The 20468-nt window shown below is 35.3% G+C and overlaps 1 protein-coding gene across 1 annotated transcript in view; it reads left to right on the forward strand.

Annotated features, from left to right (window-relative positions):
* The window catches only part of LOC150107429 (cytokine-like nuclear factor N-PAC), a 421033-nt gene that overhangs the window by 151374 nt on the left and 249191 nt on the right, over positions 1-20468 (forward strand). Inside the window, exon 6 of the mRNA XM_090391290.1 lies at positions 17629-17700. Coding sequence (XP_090247416.1) covers positions 17629-17700 — 72 coding nt within the window. The remainder of the gene's footprint in view (positions 1-17628; positions 17701-20468) is intronic.

The following is a 20468-nucleotide window of genomic DNA, read 5'->3' on the forward strand; positions in this document are numbered from 1 at the left end:
TATGTCTCTTCTACAATCCTTCCATGTAATGTAAAGACTGAATAATAGTGGATTCAAAGATTAATTATTTACCTTAAACTTTGCACTCACATTACCCGTACATCACTTTTTTTATATATATATCTATCACTCAGCCAGCCATCCTCTTATCCACTCCAATAGTTTATATCCAATCCCATATCCTCAACTTATCTAACAGCCTTCCATGCTACATCCTGTCTGAAGCCTCAGCTAAGTCCAAAGTATCATGATGTATCCATTCCCCTTGTCTAACTCAAATGTAACATTACTAAAAAATGTGAGCCAGTTACTCAGACATGATATTTCTCCGTGCTCTTTGTTGCAAAGTATTATTATTATTATTATTATTTTGACACCTCCAGGGAGTCCAAAGACTCATCGAGGGAGAGTGTGCCGACAGCATCGAACGATTGGCCCCCTTCCAACTACTAACCGCGCTCAAACTTACTTAACTGAGCCATTAGTAGCAGAGGCTCTACCAATCGACCAACCTTCGCCGGCATAAAATGATTTGACATAAAAGTATATTTTTTATGTCAAATCATTTCTGTATGGAAGCTCTTAACAACTTTTCCAAGATCCTGACCATAGCACTTTTAGCATCCATGTTGCTTTTGTTCTACTATAATTAGATTTCAATAAACTTTCCTGATTATTTGCCAGCCACATTGGTGGAAACCATGCTGTGGATTAGTATCCTACTGGCCATGGATTATTTTGTGAAAGTCTTCAGGTAGTAGATGGTTGTCATCACATTGTGTGAAACCACTACATTGCTTATTGGAATAATGCTTAATCTCTCTCTCTCTCTCTCTCTCGAGCAAGTTTCCAAGAATATATGCAATCCTTAGCTTGCTCACACTATAATGAGCTGTAGGTTTTCAGGAATGTTGTATGTTTTTAATTAAATTGGTTGTTGATCACAATTTGAATTTCAAATTGTGATCCCCCCCCACCACCAATACATACACACACCCTGAGATAAGTTAATACTCGGTACTAAATGTAGGAAGTTTATAAGTGAACTTACTACATGTGCCATGTAGTAAATCTGCATACTTATCATGCATACTTATCCATCCACTTCTGGACGACGATCTCTCCCATATTTTTCCATGTTTCTCTGTTTTTGGCCCATAATCTCCAGTTGTTACTTATAGGTCTTTCCATATAAATGTGCAGAGTATATCCTTGTCTGATTGTTTCCAAGAGACAAACGCATGATTCCACACCTCCGTCGTGTATTGTAAGTGGAAAGACATTTTCACGCTGACCTGCAATGTAATCCCCATTTAGAATTTATTTGGCTGTTAAGAATAGTATTAGCATTGATTTCCACAGTGAGGGTTCAATGAATTAAGTCATTTAATTTATTTTCAAAGCATAGTCTTTTGCTGGACATTTTGGTTTTGTCAATGGTTTCGTGTACTTCTCTTGAGTGAGTTAATGATAAGCAGCTGAAGATTTCAAAATACATTTTGGGAAAATTATGGAGACAACTACCATGTTAGAGTAAAACTGTAGTTTAATATAAATCAAAATCAACACTCGATGTTTTGACCTTCATATCAAGGTCATCTTCTGGTATACACTATATACAGAGAAACACGCTTCAGTACAATCTACATGGTTTGCTAAAGTTACTGACCAACCGTTACAACAATTATTGGCCTGAGCATATCACCAGAGGTGAAAAAAAAAAAAAAAAAAAAAAAAACACCCTTTACTACATCAATGCTAGAGTCCTATTATTATTATTATTATTGTCTATTGGTTACAAAATTACATTGGACTGGAGAACAACATGTTTATATATATATATATATATATATATTAAAAACATGATTATACATTTAAATTTCAACCAGTTGGTATGAAATGGTTTCCAATACTAGCTGAAGGTTGCTTAAAGTCCTGAAGTATGCTAGATACTAAGTATTAAGTAGGCTGAATATGTGCCATCCAGATTCTTGGAATTTTCATGCCACCATTATTGTTGATATTAGGGTGGTTAATCAGAATTTTGTAGGATTCTTTAAATTTTCTTTCGTACCAGGTTTTTGTATGATGTAAAGAGTGGGTACTTTTCCAATCAATTTGTTGTAAGGTGTTGAGAGCGTGGTCTGAGAGGCCTGCCTTGCCAAAATGGTTATATTTTGTGTTTTTTTTACTTATAGGGATTGTACGTCCAGTTTCACTAATAAAAGGTAAGTTACAAGTGCAGTAGATGCAATAAACTCCAGGATGTGCCAAGGGAGGAGAGGATCCTTAGAGGAGTTGAATATGTTTATTAGTTTTGTAGGTGGTTTAAAGGTGGCATTGAGATTATAATTGTGTAGGATTCTGTTGATTTTTTCTGATAACCCTTTAATGTATGGGACGGGTATGGTAAATTCTTTTTTGATGAAGTTTTATGAACTTTATTAATAGTATTTTTGTTATAGCCATTATTTATAAATGTGTTGCTAATAATTTTTAATTCTTGTTTAAGAGCTTGCTGATTAGAGCAAATTGTTATAGCTCTGTTTTTAAGAGTGTTAATGACTCCATATTATTGTGATGGGTGGTGCTATGATTTAGCATGTATGTATTGGCCATTATGTGTCAGTTTGTGGTAGACCATGAAGGATAGACTGCCTGAAGGAAGACGCGTGACCAGTGTATCCAAGACGGGAGCGAGTTCTGATTTTCAATTTTGATAGTAAATTGTATGCATTCATGTTGTTTGTTCAGGTGACCAAGGAGTGTATTTAATGTTTGTCGCCCATGTGACCAGATAATGAAAACATTGTCAACGTATCTAAGCCACACTGTAGGTTTTAGAGTGAAGGAATCAAGAGCACTTTGCTCAAAAGCTTCCATATAAAAGTTAGCAATGGGGGGGATAGTGGTGAGCCCATTGGCGTACCTTCTTTTTTGTAAGTAAAATTTATTTTGCCACACGAAGTAACTGGAACGTAGTACTTGGACAAAGAGGGCCGTAATGTCAGGCGGAAATTGTGTCATTGATTGGGACATTTGTGAAAAGGGCAGAGATGTCGAAACTGACTAATAAATCATCTTTGCCGAGTGTTATGTTTTTAATTTTGTTTATAAAGTGTGTGTTCTTTATATAGGAGGGGGAATGACCTACCAACTCCTTGAGTGTTGATGCTAATTTCTTGGCTAGGTGATAATTAGGGCTATCTATTCCTTCAGGTATTGGCCGAAGTGGCACACCATATATTCTGGGAGAACAGGCATAATGGAGTATAAGTGTTTTCACTGTGTCTGATGGCCGAGAAGTGATGGACTTAAGTAATTTCTCAGTTTTTTTCTTTATTCTGTTAGTTGGGTTATAGTTTACAAGCTGATAGGTGCTGTTATCGGAGACTAGTTGATTCTGATGGATGGATGTTGACCTGTCAAGGATGACAGTGGCATTACCTTTATCTGATTTTGTTATAATTATGTTTTGATTAGCTTTCAATGACTTGATTGCTGCTAGTTCTGTTTTTGTAAGATTGCTATGCAAGGTTTTCTTATTATTCAGAACATTGCTGGTTTCTAATCGAATTTTATCAGCTATTTTATTAGGAAGAGACCTAATGCCTTTTTCTATGTGGTATATAAAATCCAATTTATTAACAGTTTTAGGTGCTATTGCGAAGTTAAGGCCTTTATCAAGCAGTACAAGTTGGCTGTTATTTAAGGTGTAGCTTGATAAGTTGATCACGTGACTCTTACTTGTGGGTGGTTGGTCACTGCTTGTCTCACTTGTTTGTTGTTCACTATTGGAGCTGTTTACCGGAGCGGGGGATCTCTGATTGGTTGGATTCGTATGATTGGCAGTCACATTTCGCCGTTGTTTCAAAATGTGAAATTTGGCCTTGAGTTTTTCTTTATTATTTTCTAGGATATATTTAGCCGAATTTTCACTGATTCTTTCAAGCACATGTAGAATATCCAGATTTATATAACTTGATAGTTCTATAAATTTATAAATACTGATTTTGAGTTATTGCTAGATTTTTGTGGGCTGTTTGGTTGCTCTCTAAGTATTGCTTTCTCTGTGCGAGAGTAGATACGAAGTGCTTTAGCAAACGTAAATTTATTTTTCAGCTTGATGCAGTTAGGAATAAGATTACTGTCTCTGCATCTCTTTAAAAAGGCCAGCCGATTGATCAAAAGGGAAATACGTATCTTTAGCATACTGTTCCGATTGCAATGCTTTTGAGTATCATCTCCATGAATGATGAGAATCCTTTCTTTTAGGCTTACACGATGATCAGAATACATTTTGAGAAAATTATGGAGACAACTACCGTGTTTGAGTAAAACTTTAGTTTAATATAAACCAAAATCAACACTCGACGTTTTGACCTTCATATCGAGGTCATCTTCTGGAGCATATACCCTATATATACAGAGAAACATGCTGCGCTACAATTTACATGGTTTGCTAAAGTTACTGACCAACCGTTACAACAATTATTGGCCTGACCTCTGGTGAAAAAAAAAAAAAAAAAAAGATGACCATGATATGAAGGTCGAAACGTTGAGTATTGATTTTGGTTTATATTAAACTAAAGTTTTACTCAAACACAGTAGTTGTCTCCATAATTTTCCCAAAATGTAGAATTAAAAATTACTAGCGACACATTTATAAATAATCGCTATAACAAAAATACTATTAATAAAGTTCTTCATAAAACTTCATCAAAAAAGAATTTAGATTACAGTAAAACCATACCAATCCCATACATTAAAGGGTTATCAGAAAAATCAACAGAATCCTACACAATTATAATCTCAATGCCACCTACAAAACTAAAAAACATATTCAACTCCTCTAAGGATCCTCTCCTCCCTTGGCACATCCTGGAGTTTTATTGCATCTACTGCACCTGTAACTTACCTTATATTGGTGAAACTGGACATACAATCCCTATAAGTAAAAAAAGAACACAAAATATAACTATTTTGGCAAGGCAGGCCTCTCAGACCACGCTCTCAACACCTTACAACAAATTGATTGGAAAAGTACCCACTCTTTACATCATACAAAAACCTGGTATGAAAGAAAATTTAAAGAAGGCTGTGAAATTCTGATTAAGCATCCTAATATCAACAATAATGGTGGCATGAAAATTCCAAGAATCTGGATGGCACATATTCAGCCTACTTAATACTTAGTATCTAGCATACTTCAGGACTTTAAGCAACCTTCAGCTAGTATTGGAAACTATTCCATACTAACTGGTTGAAATTTAAATGTATAATCATGTTTTTAATATATATATATATATATATATATATATATATATAAACATGTTGTTCTCCAGTCCAATGTAATTTTATAACCAATAGATAATAATAATAATAATAGGACTCTAATGTTGATGTAGTAAAGGTTTTTTTTTTTTTTTTTTCACCAGAGGTCAGGCCAATAATTGTTGCAACAGTTGGTCAATAACTTTAGCAAACTATGTAGATTGTAGTGCAGCGTGTTTCTCTGTATGTAGTGTATATGCTCCAGAAGATGACCTCGATATGAAGGTCAAAACGTCAAGTGTTGATTTTGGTTTATATTAAACTAAAGTTTTACTCAAACACGGTAGGTGTCTCCATAATTTTCCCAAAATGTATTCTGATCACCGCTAAAAGAAAAGAAGATTTCAAAGTTAAATTGTTATCAGCAACTGGCATGGGTCAATTTGAAAACTATGAAGCATTATATATATATATATATATATATATATATATATATTTTTTTTTTTTTTTTTTTAAATCATAATTTTACTGACTAGGAACACCAAGATAAGGTAAGATAAAAACTTTAATTAATATGTACACACACACACACACACACACACACACTAGTTACTGAATTATGAACTTTTATTTAATACTGTGTTGTACCTCATTTAGCACAAATTACAGCACATATGTAATTTAGCATAATAGATTCCACAAGGTGTTTGCTTGCATCTACCTTTACAAGAGAGTCTTTTAACTGGCTCAGATTTGATGGAACAGGACTTTGCTCCCTGATCTGTTTTTCTAACGTGTCCCATACACTCGCAATTAGGCTTGAGATCTGGGCCAGCGAAGATGGTGGAAGTTGCTGTCATGCTTGCTGAACATATGGATAGTAGCATTGCTGTCCATGAAACAACCATCACCTCCTGTATAAAAAGTCAACATTGCAGAATGGACTTGATCAGCAACAATGTTTAGATATTCCTCAGAGGACATCCAAACCTTCCAGCAATATCAGGGGACTCCTGTACCAATAGAACATGCTCCACCTTCAGAACCTTGAGTTGTGTTTACTTGGCAAGCTGGGTTCATTGCTTCATGGGGCTCTCGCCATACTCTCTGCCTACTGTCAGTTCAGAACAAGGTGGGTATACCGTGACTTATCAGACTACATGACTTTTGTCCAGTCTTCTGGTATTCCTGACACCACTGTCAACAAACTTTCCCATTCTTTGCAGAAATCACTGTTTTTCGTATAGGCATGCAACTTCCGATACTGATCCTCTTCAATTCCCTGCACATAGCTCAGTGACATATGGGTCAGGAACAGCCTTCATTAAATGCTTTAGTCAATTGTTGCACAGGAAGTTCTGCTTGTCTGCAAGCCTTTTCGAATGACTGTGATCTTGTTCCTGATAGACTATCTTAGGTTCACAGTTATGCCTCTTAGACAAGCAGTGTGGATTATTTTTCCACTGATTAAACACCTGAGATATCTCACCATTGGAGAAACCAGTCAGCTCTGCTGTTTTCAAAATTGTGGCTCTGGCCAGATGGGCAGCCACAATAACTCTGAAAGATCCTTTGTTTTTCTCATTATGATCAACACTATTGATTATTACTGACCAGCAGCATTCTTAAATAGTTGCCTAGAACACATGGTGAAGCACATCACCAAGTATTTAGCATATACACTGCATAAGTGACATATTTGTTTGTCTGCATAAAGGTTTCTAATTCAGTGGCCTGTATGTGTATATATTATGGACTAAATGATTAATACAGGCATTATTTATAATGTCCAACCATTATGAATAATGACAAACAAAATTGGACACTGTAATAAATTTCACATTATTTATCATAATTTGTCACATTGACAGGTCAATATGAATACTTCTGTCATCTGGTCAGGCAAAATAATAATAATGATACCTATTTAGCAATATTAGAAGCGGTAGGGGTTTTTTTTGTGGGGGAGATTCTTCAGGTTTCTTTTTGTCAGAAGATGTAAAGGGAACTTTGCCTAGGTCACTGAAATTTTTACAAAATCGGCATATTTGACAATGATGGAAAAAGTGAGAGTCAAAAACCAAAGCGACTTGGCCCATAACATATAAACATCATATACGGGTGTTGGAAGTTTTTTTATTTATTTATTTATTTCACTTGGTTAGACTATAAATTATATATTTAGTTTAATCCTTTATCCAAGTGTAAGCAAACAAAGTTTGCGCCTGAAGTATCTTCAAGACTGGGGCAACTCATAGCAAAGGTGGACAAAACTTCACATCACTTGCCTTAGTATCCCATAATGCAAAGCACATCTTCTTGTGGACATGTATAATGCTATGCATTATGGGAAGGGTCACTACCCAGACTGGTTTCGACCTTTATTGAGGGCTCTTCAGTGGGAACCAGACCCAAAGGTGATACCAAGGTTGAAGCAATGCAGAAGTCATGTGTTCCTATACTATAAATTATATATTTAGTTTAATCCTTTATCCAAGTGTAAGCAAACAAAGTTTGCACATGAAGTATCTTCAGATCGAAGTGTAAGCAAACAAAGTTTGCTTACACTTGAATAAAGGATTAAACATCTTTAATGTCTTAAACATCTTTCTCTGATCCAGAGTAATTTAACAATAAGGTGTGATACTTTTTTGGCAACTAGTATAGGTAAACATGACTTCTGCATTGCTTCAACCTTGGTATCACCTCTGGGTCTGGCTCCCAATGAAGAGACCTCAACAAAGGTCGAAACTGGTCTGGATAGTGACCCTTCACATAATGCATAGCATTATACATGTCCGCAAGGTGATGTGAAGCTTTTTCCACCTTTGCTACGAGTTGTCCCTGTCCTGAAGATACTTCAGGCATAAAGTTTGTTTGCTTACACTTGGATAAAGTATAAGCAAAAAATATATAATTTATCATATATGAGTATTGTAATATGCATATGGCAATTTGATTATAAATTGTGTTCACACAAAAGAATTAAGTACGAATTTTTTTTTTTTTTAAATCAAATTGCCCAAAGGAAATGTAGCTTTATTCATAATGTCTTCTGGTCAAATTCTTAATGGAAAAAAAAGTGTAATTTTTTGTTTGTTTTTTTTAAATCAAATTGCTCAAAAGGAATGTAGCTTTATTCATAATGTCTAGCCTTGTTAATAAATTAATCAATATTTATCAGGCTGCATGGCCATTTTAGTCATTATTTATACCAGCTAGGCATTATGAATAATAACCTATTAGTCACTTGGCATATATATATATATATATATACAGGGTGTTCGGGATAAATTTGACATATTTATAATTAATTATATTTTTCCGTAAGTTACATGTATTAACACACACTTCTCTTCATTTAAAAGTTTGGACCCTTCTTCATTCATATACAAGATGTCAGAAAGGATGGATAGCTGGAACCCACCTGAATCATGGAAGAGAATAACTTGTATCATGATGATTCGTGCCCGCCATCAAAATAAGGATATTACGACTGCTGCCCAATGCTCCCTGAATACAGTAAAAACAATCAGGCATGAACTAGAGACTTGCAATGGTGACTACGAGGATGTAGCAAGAAGAAAGATCCCTAGCAGACGATCTGATTGCATTCGTACAGCAGAATTCCTCGCAAATCTGCAGGAACAGGTGTTGAAGAACCCTGGCATTGGAATTCGGGCTTTGTTCGTGGAGTTGCTAACTGTAGTCAAGCCCTGGATAACAAGGGTAGCCAATGGTAGGCCGTATGTATGGCAGCAGGATTCGGCCCCTTGCCACACCTCTGGGAAAAGTCAAAAATGGTTGTCTGAAAATTTCTACAACTTCACCAGTCCCAATGTTTGGCCTCCAAACTCCCCAGACCTTAACCCCATGGATTATTTTGTATGGGGCGCAGTTGAAAAAGACACCAATCGCACTTCCAGTAATACAAAAGCCCAGTTAATGGATAAAATTAAAACAGTTTTTGCGGCCCTTCCCAGGGAGACTGTAGCATCAGCTTGTTCGAGGTTCTGAAGCAGAATTGAAGCTGTGATCGATGCTAATGGTGGTTATTTTGAGTAAATCTTGTTGATAGTATTGTAATTAACTCTGCCTGTAATGTTTTTTTGTCAATTCATTAAATTTAATAGATACAAAGAAGATTTTCTTTTTCCTTACGAAACTGTCAAATTTATCCCGAACACCCTGTATATATATATTAGGATAACCAAGTTATTTTATAAACTTGATTATTTTAACTCCTAATCCCAAGTATGCAAACAATTAAGTTTGCACCTGAAACAAAGTTCAAGTCTAAAGATGGTACAACACCAGGGCAACTCATTGTAAAGGTGGGTAAAGCTCTGATCACTATTCTTAGTATTTTCCCATAATGTAAAGCACATCCCACTAGAAGATGTATACTGCAATGCATTATGGGTGGTGTCGCTACCCAGACCGGTTTCAACCTTTTTTGAGGTCTCCTCAGTGAGTAGCTAGATCCTAAATACCAAGGTTATAGTAATACGGAGCCTTATCAACTTTACCTATAGAAGTTGCAACAAGGTGTTTTTATTTTTAATAAAAATCTCTGGAGGAGATATAGATGTAATAAATTTTTTAACTTGGGGATATTGTATATTAGGTTAACCAAGTTATTTTATAAACTTGGTCATTGCAGTATACATCTTCTAGTGAGATGTGCTTCTAGTGAGATTTGCTGGTATGGGTAATAACCAAGCAATTATCAAGGGAGACTTCAACTAGAAGGATATGGATTAGGAGGAGGAAAGGGCCCATGACACGATGAAAATGGAATTTATACAGTTACTAAGGAATAATTACCTGAAACATCATGTGATGGAAGGAACCAGGGGTTTGAGCATGTTTGGATCTTTTAATGGCATCAGGAGACTAACTACAGTAGTGACTCTACCTCTATCTGGGGAAAGTGACCTATACAGTCTTGTTCTGAGAGTTTTCTCAAATTGTGATTTCTTTGTCAAGAAATGGTTTATGTGGAACTACAAAACTGATGATTATACCAAACTCAGCTCGCAGTTCCATGACATAAGAAGTTACAATGAATGAATGTCAGTAGTACATGGGAAGTGGTCGGGTATTATTTGAGAGAGACTGTATCAGATTGCATACCCAGGATCAAATGGATAAACCAAGTAGAGATTAAGTGATTAATAGTAGCAATATAAAGCAAAACAAGAAAGCATTGTGGAAGGAATATGAACAAAAAGATGATCAGCATGTTCATGAGCAATACAAAACATAGGCAAGAAGGTCTCTCAAATTTGTAAATTTAGGGACACAAAAACACACGTGTTGAACAGATTATTTTATTAATTACTAATAAAATAAAACTTGACGTTTCGACCCCTGTATCGAGGTCATCATCAGAAGAATACAAGTATATACAGAACCAAGCTACATGCTCATGCCCTGTATACCGGTAAACTAAATCTACGTAGTTAGTTAATCCTTTTCCCTAGCCTGACCTCTAGTGATAAAAAATAAATAAATACAACTACAATAAACTGCTAAAGTCCTCATGTATTAATATTCTTCTGGATAGTTCTGATTGTTATAATATGATTTCTTTCAGTTGCTGTTGAATGTTACAAACACTTCACCAGGTTGTCTTCTTGTAGTGGGATTTTTCTATGGCTATTTCTAAATCACTTAGGATTAATTTATATTCGGATCTATGTTGTTCAATTCCCTAATTGATTTAGAAATGCATAACCAACATATAAGCCTGTCTACGAGAATCATTTTCTATGGCTAGTTTAGGTTGTTATACAGGTTGTAGACGGGTCCTCCACATTCTTGCAATGGTTAGGCCATCATTTTTGTTGAGATTTCAGTTGTGTTTGAGCATTTCACATGACTCTTTAAATTTTCTCTCATAGTTTTGGTGCGGTGTAGGGACTTTGTATTTTTCCAATCAGTTCTATGGTATGTTTGGAGTGCGTGGTCAGAAAGGCCGGTTTTACCAAAATGGACATATTTAATGTGTCGTTTGTGTTCGTCTTGTCTGATTGGGATAGTTCACCCTGTTTCCCCTATGTATGGTATGTTGCATGTGCATTGTATTTTGTATACACCTGGGTGGGCCAGGTGTGGAAGAGGATCTTTAGAAGAACTGAGTAGGTGTCTTAACTTATTTGGGGGTTTAAAGGTATTTGCGAAGTGTTCCATCTATTTTAACAGGTTTTAACAAATTTTTAACAGGTCAGTTAGTATCTCTGGAGTGGTGGTTAAAGTATGGGGAAAGTTGGTCAAACGTAAAATTCAGGAATGGGTGAATAGAAATATGATACTCTGTAGAGGATTTGCACCTTTGTAAAAGGTAGGTACTGCCTTAGTATTTTTTTTTTTTTTTTTTTTTTAATAAACACTAGAGGTCAGGCCAGGGAAAAAGATTAACTAACTACGTAGATTTAGTTTACTGGTATACAGGGCATGAGCATGTAGCTTGGTTTCGCATATACTTGTATTCTTCTGATGATGACCTCGATACAGGGGTCGAAACGTCAAGTTTTATTTTATTAGTAATTAATAAAATAATCTGTTCAACATGTGTGTTTTTGTGTCCCTAAATTTACAAATATGAGTGCTGATCACCGTGTAACCTTAAAAGAAAGAATAGGCAAGAAGGGTAACTAGTATGGCGAGGAAGGAACACATTATGAGACAAAATTAGCTAGCCAAGCCAAAGTAAATCAAAAGAGGTGTTTCGTTACATATCAAGTAAGAAAATGAATAATTATGGAAGGATAGCTTTTCTCAGTGATGATAGAAGAAATAGTTGAGTTACTAAGTGATCACTTTGCAAGAGTATATCCAGGTAATCTCACATCAGTAATTTCACAGATACTGATGTGAGATATTGAGGTGGATGAAGTGGAGGTACTCAACATATTGAAAAATATCAGTGTGAATACAGCAGTGGAGCTGGATGGTGTGTATGCTTGTGTGCTACAAGAATGTGCAAGCGAAATAGCAGTGTCTCTGACAAAGTTGTTTAATCTAAGTCTCAGCTCTAGCAAGTTTTGAAGGTATGGAAAGAGGGTAGTTCCATTACATAAAGGTGGCTCCAAGATAGAAGTAGCAAATTATGGGTCAGTTGGTATCTCTGGAGTGGTGGTTAAACTATGGGAAAGTTGGTCAAACATAAAATTCAGGAATGGGTGAATAGAAATACAATACTCTATAGAGGACTTGCACGTTTGTAAAAGGTAGGTCCTGCCTTAGTAATTTATTCACATTTTATAATAAAGTAACACTGGCATTAGATAAAGGAAATGGCTACACCGCAATACTGCTGGACTTTACAAAAGACATTGGACAGAATACCACACAGAAACTATTACATTAGTTGGAACGATTGGGAATGATGTGAGGCTAGTGGAATGAGTGTGTGTGTGGGGGGGGGGGGGGGGCTGACAGACTGATCTCAGAGGATGGTTAATGATGGAGTGGAATTAAGGCAAATGAAGTGACCAGTGGAGTGCCCCAGGACTCTGTACTAAAGCCACTCCTCCTTAATTTGTATATTAATAATATAGCAGAAGATTTAAGAGGGGAATATTCAGTTGTTTGCTGATGATGCAAATTGAGAAGGGCAGTAGTTGATAAAGGTGAATAGATATTATTATTGGCAGTGTCATAAAGGACAATTGGTGTCAATTTAATGTTGCAAAAATGTAAGGTAATGAATGCACTTTGGGATGAAAAGGTTACACACTTTGTATCATATTGATGGTAATGGATTATAGGAAATTGATTAGGCTAAATACATCAGTTTGATGATGGATATATATTGCAGAGGACATATTGCAAAGATTATTGGTTATTGCAGAGGTTCAGAGGACATATTGCAAAAGTTGGCAGAATAGCTCAAATGATCACTTAGGTGCTGAAGAACACATTGACAAGTAAAGATAGAAAGATTATTATCCCTCTCTATAAGGCTATGATTTGGGGCCACATCTTAACCACTGGGTTTCATGGAGATCATTAGGTTGGTTGAGAGGATTTATTGACAAGTGATCAAACTTCCTATGAGGATAGATTGAGTTGTGGATTTGCAGAGTTTAGCTGACATGTTGGTGAGCGAGGGACATGATTGAAACTTACGAGTTACTAAAGGGATTCTGTAAGATTGACACAAAAGAAATTTTTCAATACATGAGGAGTAGGGGAGGACAAAGAGTCACCCCTGGAAGTTGTGTAAGAATGTAGTTAGTAGAAGTGTGTGTGCAGAATAGGTTCTCTGCTTGGAGAGTGGTGAATGAGTGGAATGGATTGTCCGTTGTTAGTTGTGAGTTCTCCAATGGTGAATAAGTTTAAGGAGAGATATGATAGATATTGTGTAAGTAATAGTTAGTGGGTCTTCTGCAATGAGTCTTTGGACTTCTTGCAGAAATGGCTAGCATAGGGGAAATGGGAGCCCCAATAGTTGGTCCTTCTATCTGCTTGTATAATTTGTTCTGACAACTGAAGTATTTTAAATTAATGACAAAATCAAATAAATGTACAATATCAGGAGGAAAATCATTATGAAGTAATTCAATTATATTAGTCAGAGGGATGCTTAAAAAGAGTGAAACACTTCAAACTTATTAGACGGTCTGTGGGTTGTAAGAATAATCTTGAAAAATTTTATTCTTGAAATCTTTTTTTTAAAATGAAAGAAACAGAGTTTCCTGTAAATGCAGAGAGAATATTAGAAAGAATTATGGCATTTTGAAGAGCATATTCTCAATGTTTTTTCACCTAAATCATCAATTTGGTACATATATGTTGATGATATATAGAACTCCTCTTTATCTAATCTTCATGAATTTCTTGAGAAAATTAATTCAATAAACCCACAAATCAAAATTACACAAAATTACAGAAGTAGAATATAACAGTCATCTTGCTTTTCTGGATGTTCTCATTCTATGTCAAACAAATGCTATTCTACAATTCTCAGTATATAGAAAACCAACTCATACTCAACAAATACATTGATTCTAACTCACATCATCACCCTTGTCAGAAATATGGTTGTAGTCAAATCTCTAGCTGACAGAGCTCCTTTAACTCTAATGGTTATAATACAAAAACTATCAATAAAATAATAATTATGGCTTTCACTTCTCTTCAATTTGGAAATTTCTCTTCAAGAAATTTCCAAAATATGTCTTCCATATATTATAGGATTTTCAGAAAAAATACAAGACTTCTTTGCCAGATTGATCTATAAGTCACTTTCTGTCCAGTTCATAAATTAAATATCTTCTTTATCTCTCCAAAAAGCAAATATCCTCCTCTTTCTTATCCTGGAGTATGCAGAATCCCTTGCTTTTGCAGTTTATGTTATTATGGACAGACTGGTCTTTCTGCATAAATTCATCTTGAAGAACATCAAGAATATATTTCACTTAAGGAGCCCAATAAATCTGATTTAGCAAGCCATGCTTTATCTACAAAACACAGAATTCAGTGGAACAATACCAAAATTCTACATAAAAGCTATTTTCTTCTGGAAAGACTACAAAGAAAGCTGTGAAGCAAACATTTACAATCTGAAATTTAGCAAAAATGATTGCATTACACTCTCTCAATTTTGGAAAGTTATCCTAACTAATACTTACCGTTCATGAGTTTCATAAATTGTAATTAATTGTTTAAATTTTAAAATATTTTATTTTTATTTTAATGTATTTCTTGATATCTATTAATGTGGATGGAGTTATTTTCCTACAGCTGATAGCACATATAATATCATATACTTTCAATTCAATTCTTGTTTTTTCTTTTTTGTGTTTATCTTCCTGTAATGTGTTGACAATGTCTGTGAAACATAGCCAAAAATTTTACAAATAAACAATTTCATGTAAGTGGCTTCCATCATTAATTAATATTATAATGTCTTCCACTTCAGTCTCAATTTTCAAATCAATAATAACAATAGCTTATTTAAGGCTAGAAATTCTTAGCTCTGTATGAAATCTGATGTATTACACCTAATGTTATTAAATATGTAGGCAGTCACAGATATCCTATGCTATTTGAACATGAAGTCAGCAGAGGATGTTGCTTTAGGTACTATGGCAGAGTTGTGGCTGTGACTCAAGGAAGTGGATTTTTTTCTGTGGTTAACTGAAGACAGGTTAATAACAATCTGAATGCGCACTGTGTGTGATGGTGGACGGCTCCCTATCCTCTCACCACTCAATTAATGCTGGGGGTCCCACAAAGTTCTGTTCTCTCACCAACCCTCTTCCTGCTATATATCAATGACCTACTGCAATTGACTTCCAATCTAATACACGGTTTTGCAGATGACAGCACACTTCACTCCTCGCTTGCATTTTTCAGGAAGACATTACTTCACTGTAATGTCTTCCTGTATGAGATTATCAGAAAATTGTTTGCTATGTTTATACCCATCTTTGGTATTGTGTATTGGAATTGATGTGATTGCCAGTAAAGTTTCATTAGGGTTTAAATGAAAAAAACTACATGCTGGTCCTACTGAATATGTTTGTTAAATACAAATATTTGTATACAACATATATTAATATGTCAATATCAATATATTGACATTCCAAAACCTTATTAGAACATGGTACATTCATAGCACCACTACCCAGTATATTACCAAGCATCCTGCATGTCATCAGTGGTGGACCACTGATGACATTTGGGATGATCTCACACTCAACCTAGAAAATGTTGCAGGAGCATCTGTCAGCACTAAAACTGTCTGCAGAGAGTTGCATGCCTTAGGTTATCATGGCAGAGCTGCTGTTAACAAGCCACGCATCATCTCAACACCAAACAACATTTGGACTGGTGTCTTTCATTGTTCCTGGATCATAGATCATTGGAAAAGGGTCCTATGGAGTGATGAATCACACTTCCAAATATTTCACTTTGATGGTCAATTGGATCTGGAAATTACCCAGGGAACAGTTCCAGCAGGACTGTCATTCCAACTGTCAAGTTTGGTGGAAGCTTGGTTTGGGGATGTTTTGGTTGGATAGGGCTTGGTCCATTGTTGGACATGCCCACAACCATATGACATCTGATGGCTGCCTGGATATTTGGACAACATCTTACTTCCAACTCTGTGGAAGTACTTTGGCAGTGACCCTTGCATGTTTCAGCATGACAATGCTCCATGTCATACTGCACTGCATGTCCGAGACTGGTTCCCACAAAACATCGTTGAAGTGTTGAACTGGTTAGCTCGGAGTCCAGACCTCAACTCCATTGAACATCTTAGGACAAATTAGAATGCTGAATTTGTTACAGACCACAGTGGCCATCATCAGCAGTGGGGTAACTTTGTGCGAGGAATGGAAGAATATTCCTGTTGCAGTGTATCAGAAATTGATTGAAAGCATGCCCCTGAAGGGTAGTTGCTGTTGTTCAGGCCAAAAATAACTTTTTTTTAACCACAACTAGGTGTCCAGATACTTTTGTCAACTTAGTGTATATGGTAAGTAATCTCTGCTAAAAGAGAGAAAGCATTCCTAATATTTACTAATTACATTTTGATTGCTACCTCATAAGTAGCTGACAAATATACCTACAGGTTCTGCATAATTCTTGGAAAAAAATAATAACAAAAAAAAATCTGTTCCATTTTGGGTTACAGATATATCAAGATATATCCAAGATTTGCTCTGTGATAATACATTTTTATTTTAATTGTATTTTGCTGCCTTTTCACTATTTGTGTATCCAAAGCTTTGAAAATTATCCATTACTCTTTAATCCATTCTGTGTTTCAATAGGAATGATGTCATTCTTGGAAAAATATATTTGTGTAATATCTATTTTAGTCTGCATTTCCTAATTTAGCAAACTGACCATATGGCTGTTGTCAGTTTAGGCCATATTTAATATATAGGATTTTTTCTTTTCTCTGCTGAAAAATCTTTTCAGTCATATGATATTTGCCAGTTTGTAAATATCATTTCATGTAAATTACCATGGAGAGAGTATAGAATAATGGACCGATTTTTGCAGCTGCAGGCCAAAATGCTGAATTCACAAAACATGACGGAACTGAAATTTTCATGATTATTGCAAATCTTGAATACACCTCTGTATGGAATCATAACAGGAATGATTGTTGCACTCCCCCCCCCCCTTTTCTTCCTCTTGAGAACAAGTAAAGAACAAATAGTATGGAGAATAGTGTAGAGTAGGTAATTGAAAAAACTGGAAGATATGTTCAAATCTTCATCTTAGGAGCTGATGTCATGTAAGTTAATGCATTCTGATAGATTGTAATAAAAAAATGCTCGGTGTTTTTAAATACAAGAGTATCATGGATTTTTCTCTGTTTTTCAGATTACAAACAGTAGTCAGACTAAAAGGAAAAAAGGTATAGTTAAAGTAGAGAAAAAGAGAAAATCAAAACAGGTAATTATTTTGAATAAACAAATAAATAAAAAGTAAAGGATAACTTAGTTTTATTATATATGTAAACATTTTCTAAATGTATAGTGAAAATGTATTATTTCTTGTAATTAGATATTTCTTTACTAATCTTACATATAAGAGATATCTTAGTATAGTTACTGCCTGTCAAAAACTGTTTGTGCAATATTTATTTGTAAAAAGGACTTTTATTTCTGTAAACTTAAAAAAAAAATCTCGAGAGAAGAAAATATTGAACTTTCTGCTGATGTTTCCATGCCATTAAAGAATTGTAGTCTTTTTTACAACACACAGTAGTTTTACTTTCATCTCATTGCCATGTTGTTTGCCATGTCAGCCAGTAGTGCACTTCCCCAACTTTGTACTTCTGAAGAGGATGTTGATGTAGTGAGAGAGAAAAATAGAATAGAAGAGAAGACCATCTGAAAGTTGTAAGTTTAGAGAAGAAATATAGTTTAAAAGAATTCTTAAGCGAAAAAGTTGGAAAAGAACATTATGAGGTAAAGAAACAGTTATTCCAAAAGTAACGGATGAATTTCTTTCAAAATTCAAACAAAAAACTAAGCAGCAACCTAAACAAAACAGAAAAACTGGCCCTCAAATCCCTAAAAAAAATAACCAGGACATTATAATCACAAAAGCAGATAAAGGGAATGCCACTATTGTTTTAAATCGAACAACTTACATAGAAAAAATGAACCATTTGGTATTGGACCACGACACCTACCAAATGATAAACTACAACCCCACGAAACGCATAAAAAAAAAAACTACTGAATTAATTAAATCTGTTAACACGTGGCCAGAAGAAACAACTAAAAAACTAATACCTCTTTATGCCCTCGTGCCCAGAATTTATGGCCTGCCAAAAATACACAAAACAGACACACCACTACGTCCGATTGTTGAAGGAATCGAATTACCACTTAGGCAAAAAATTAGTGGCCACACTCAAGGAATTGGTAGGTCATTCCCCTTCCTACATAAAAAATACACAACATTTCATAAACAAAATTAAAAACATTACACTCAACGACCAAGATTTATTAGTCAGCTTTGACATAACTTCCCTTTTCACCAATGTTCTCAATGATACTATCTTGCTCCTACTGAACATATTTCCACATGACATCACGGCCCTTTTTGCCCACGTACTCTGCTCCGGATATTTCACGTGGCAAAACAATTTTTACCTTTAAAAAGAGGGTACAGCCATGGGCTCACCACTTTCCACACCAATAGCTAACTTTTATATGGAAGACTGAGCAACGAGCTCTAGAGTCTGCGTGCCTGAAGCCCAATATTTGGCTCAGATATGCCGACGATATTTTCGCCACTTGGCCCCATGGCTGCAAAGCACTAAATACATTCCTTAGCCACCTAAACAAACAACACAAACATATCCAATTCACCATTGAAATAGAAAAAAGCAACTCTCTTCCGTTCCTAGACACATTCGTTACACGTCTTCCCTCAGGCTGTCTCTCATTCTCAATCTACTGCAAATCTACACACACAGGCCAGTACATACACAAAAATTCTTATCAGCATCCAATACAAAAACTAGGGGTTATAAGCACCTTAAACACAGAGCTCAAACTATTTGTTCAAATGAACAACAAGCTCCAAACCAGGAATATGAGATCATCAACCATACATTTATAAAAAATGGATACAGTAAAAAAATTTCACAAGATTCTCCACAGAGATACCATTAAAGACAAAAAGATTTCAAGAATGCTATTGCCATACCTTATGTTAGAGGCATTTCCGAAAAAATAGACAGAACCCTACACAAATACAACATCAAAACCACCTTTAAACCCCCTGACAAAATTAAGACATCTACTCAGTTCTTCCAAAAATCCTCTTCCACAACTAGCCCACCCAGGGGTTTACAAAATACAATGCACATGTAACCTACCATACATAGGCGAACCATCCTAATTAGGAAGGATGAACATAAACCACACATTGAATACCTCCATTTTGGAAAAACTCAGCCTTTCTGACCACACACTCCAAGCATACCACAGAATTGATTGGAAAGGTACCAAGTCCCTACACTGCATCAAAACCTAGTTCGAGAGGAAATTTAAAGAAGCATGTGAAATGCTCAAACATAATCCAAATCTGAACAAAAATGATGGTCTAACCATTCTAAGAAGGTGGAAGACCCATTTGCAACCTTCATAGCAACCAGAACAAGCCAAAAAAAAATCTCAGTACAAGAAGACTTGAATTCTCTCTCCCTTAACATTCAACAGCAACTTGAACTGTATGAGTCCAGAAGAAAATCATAGTATAACAATCTGAACTGTACAAATCCAGAAGAATCTTAGTACAGGGGGGACTTTAGCACAGTTTATTGTAGTTTTTTATTTATTAATTTTAATTTTTTTTATCACTAGAGGTCAGGCTAAGAAAAAGATCAATTAGCAGCGTAGATTTAATTTACCTTTATAGAGTGCAAGAGCATGTAGCTTTGTTTCCTATACACGTGTATCTTTCCGATGATGACCTCAATACAGGGGTCAAAACGTCAAGTGTTATTTTATTAATAATAAGTAAAATAATCAATTCAACACGTGTGTTTTGTGTCCCTAAATTCGTAAATATGAATTTCTTTCAAGGGAAGCTAAGTTGCAGTATAGATAAAATATATAGTATATTATGATATATAGTTGCTCCTAATGCAACAGATGGTTCCTTTTAATATGTCATGCAGCAAACTGATTCTAATTAGACAT

Source organism: Typopeltis vanoorti, chromosome 4, assembly GCF_054136105.1.
Source record: "Typopeltis vanoorti isolate ZY-2024b chromosome 4, IOZ_Tvanoo_1.0, whole genome shotgun sequence".
Lineage (NCBI taxonomy): Eukaryota > Metazoa > Arthropoda > Arachnida > Uropygi > Thelyphonidae > Typopeltis > Typopeltis vanoorti.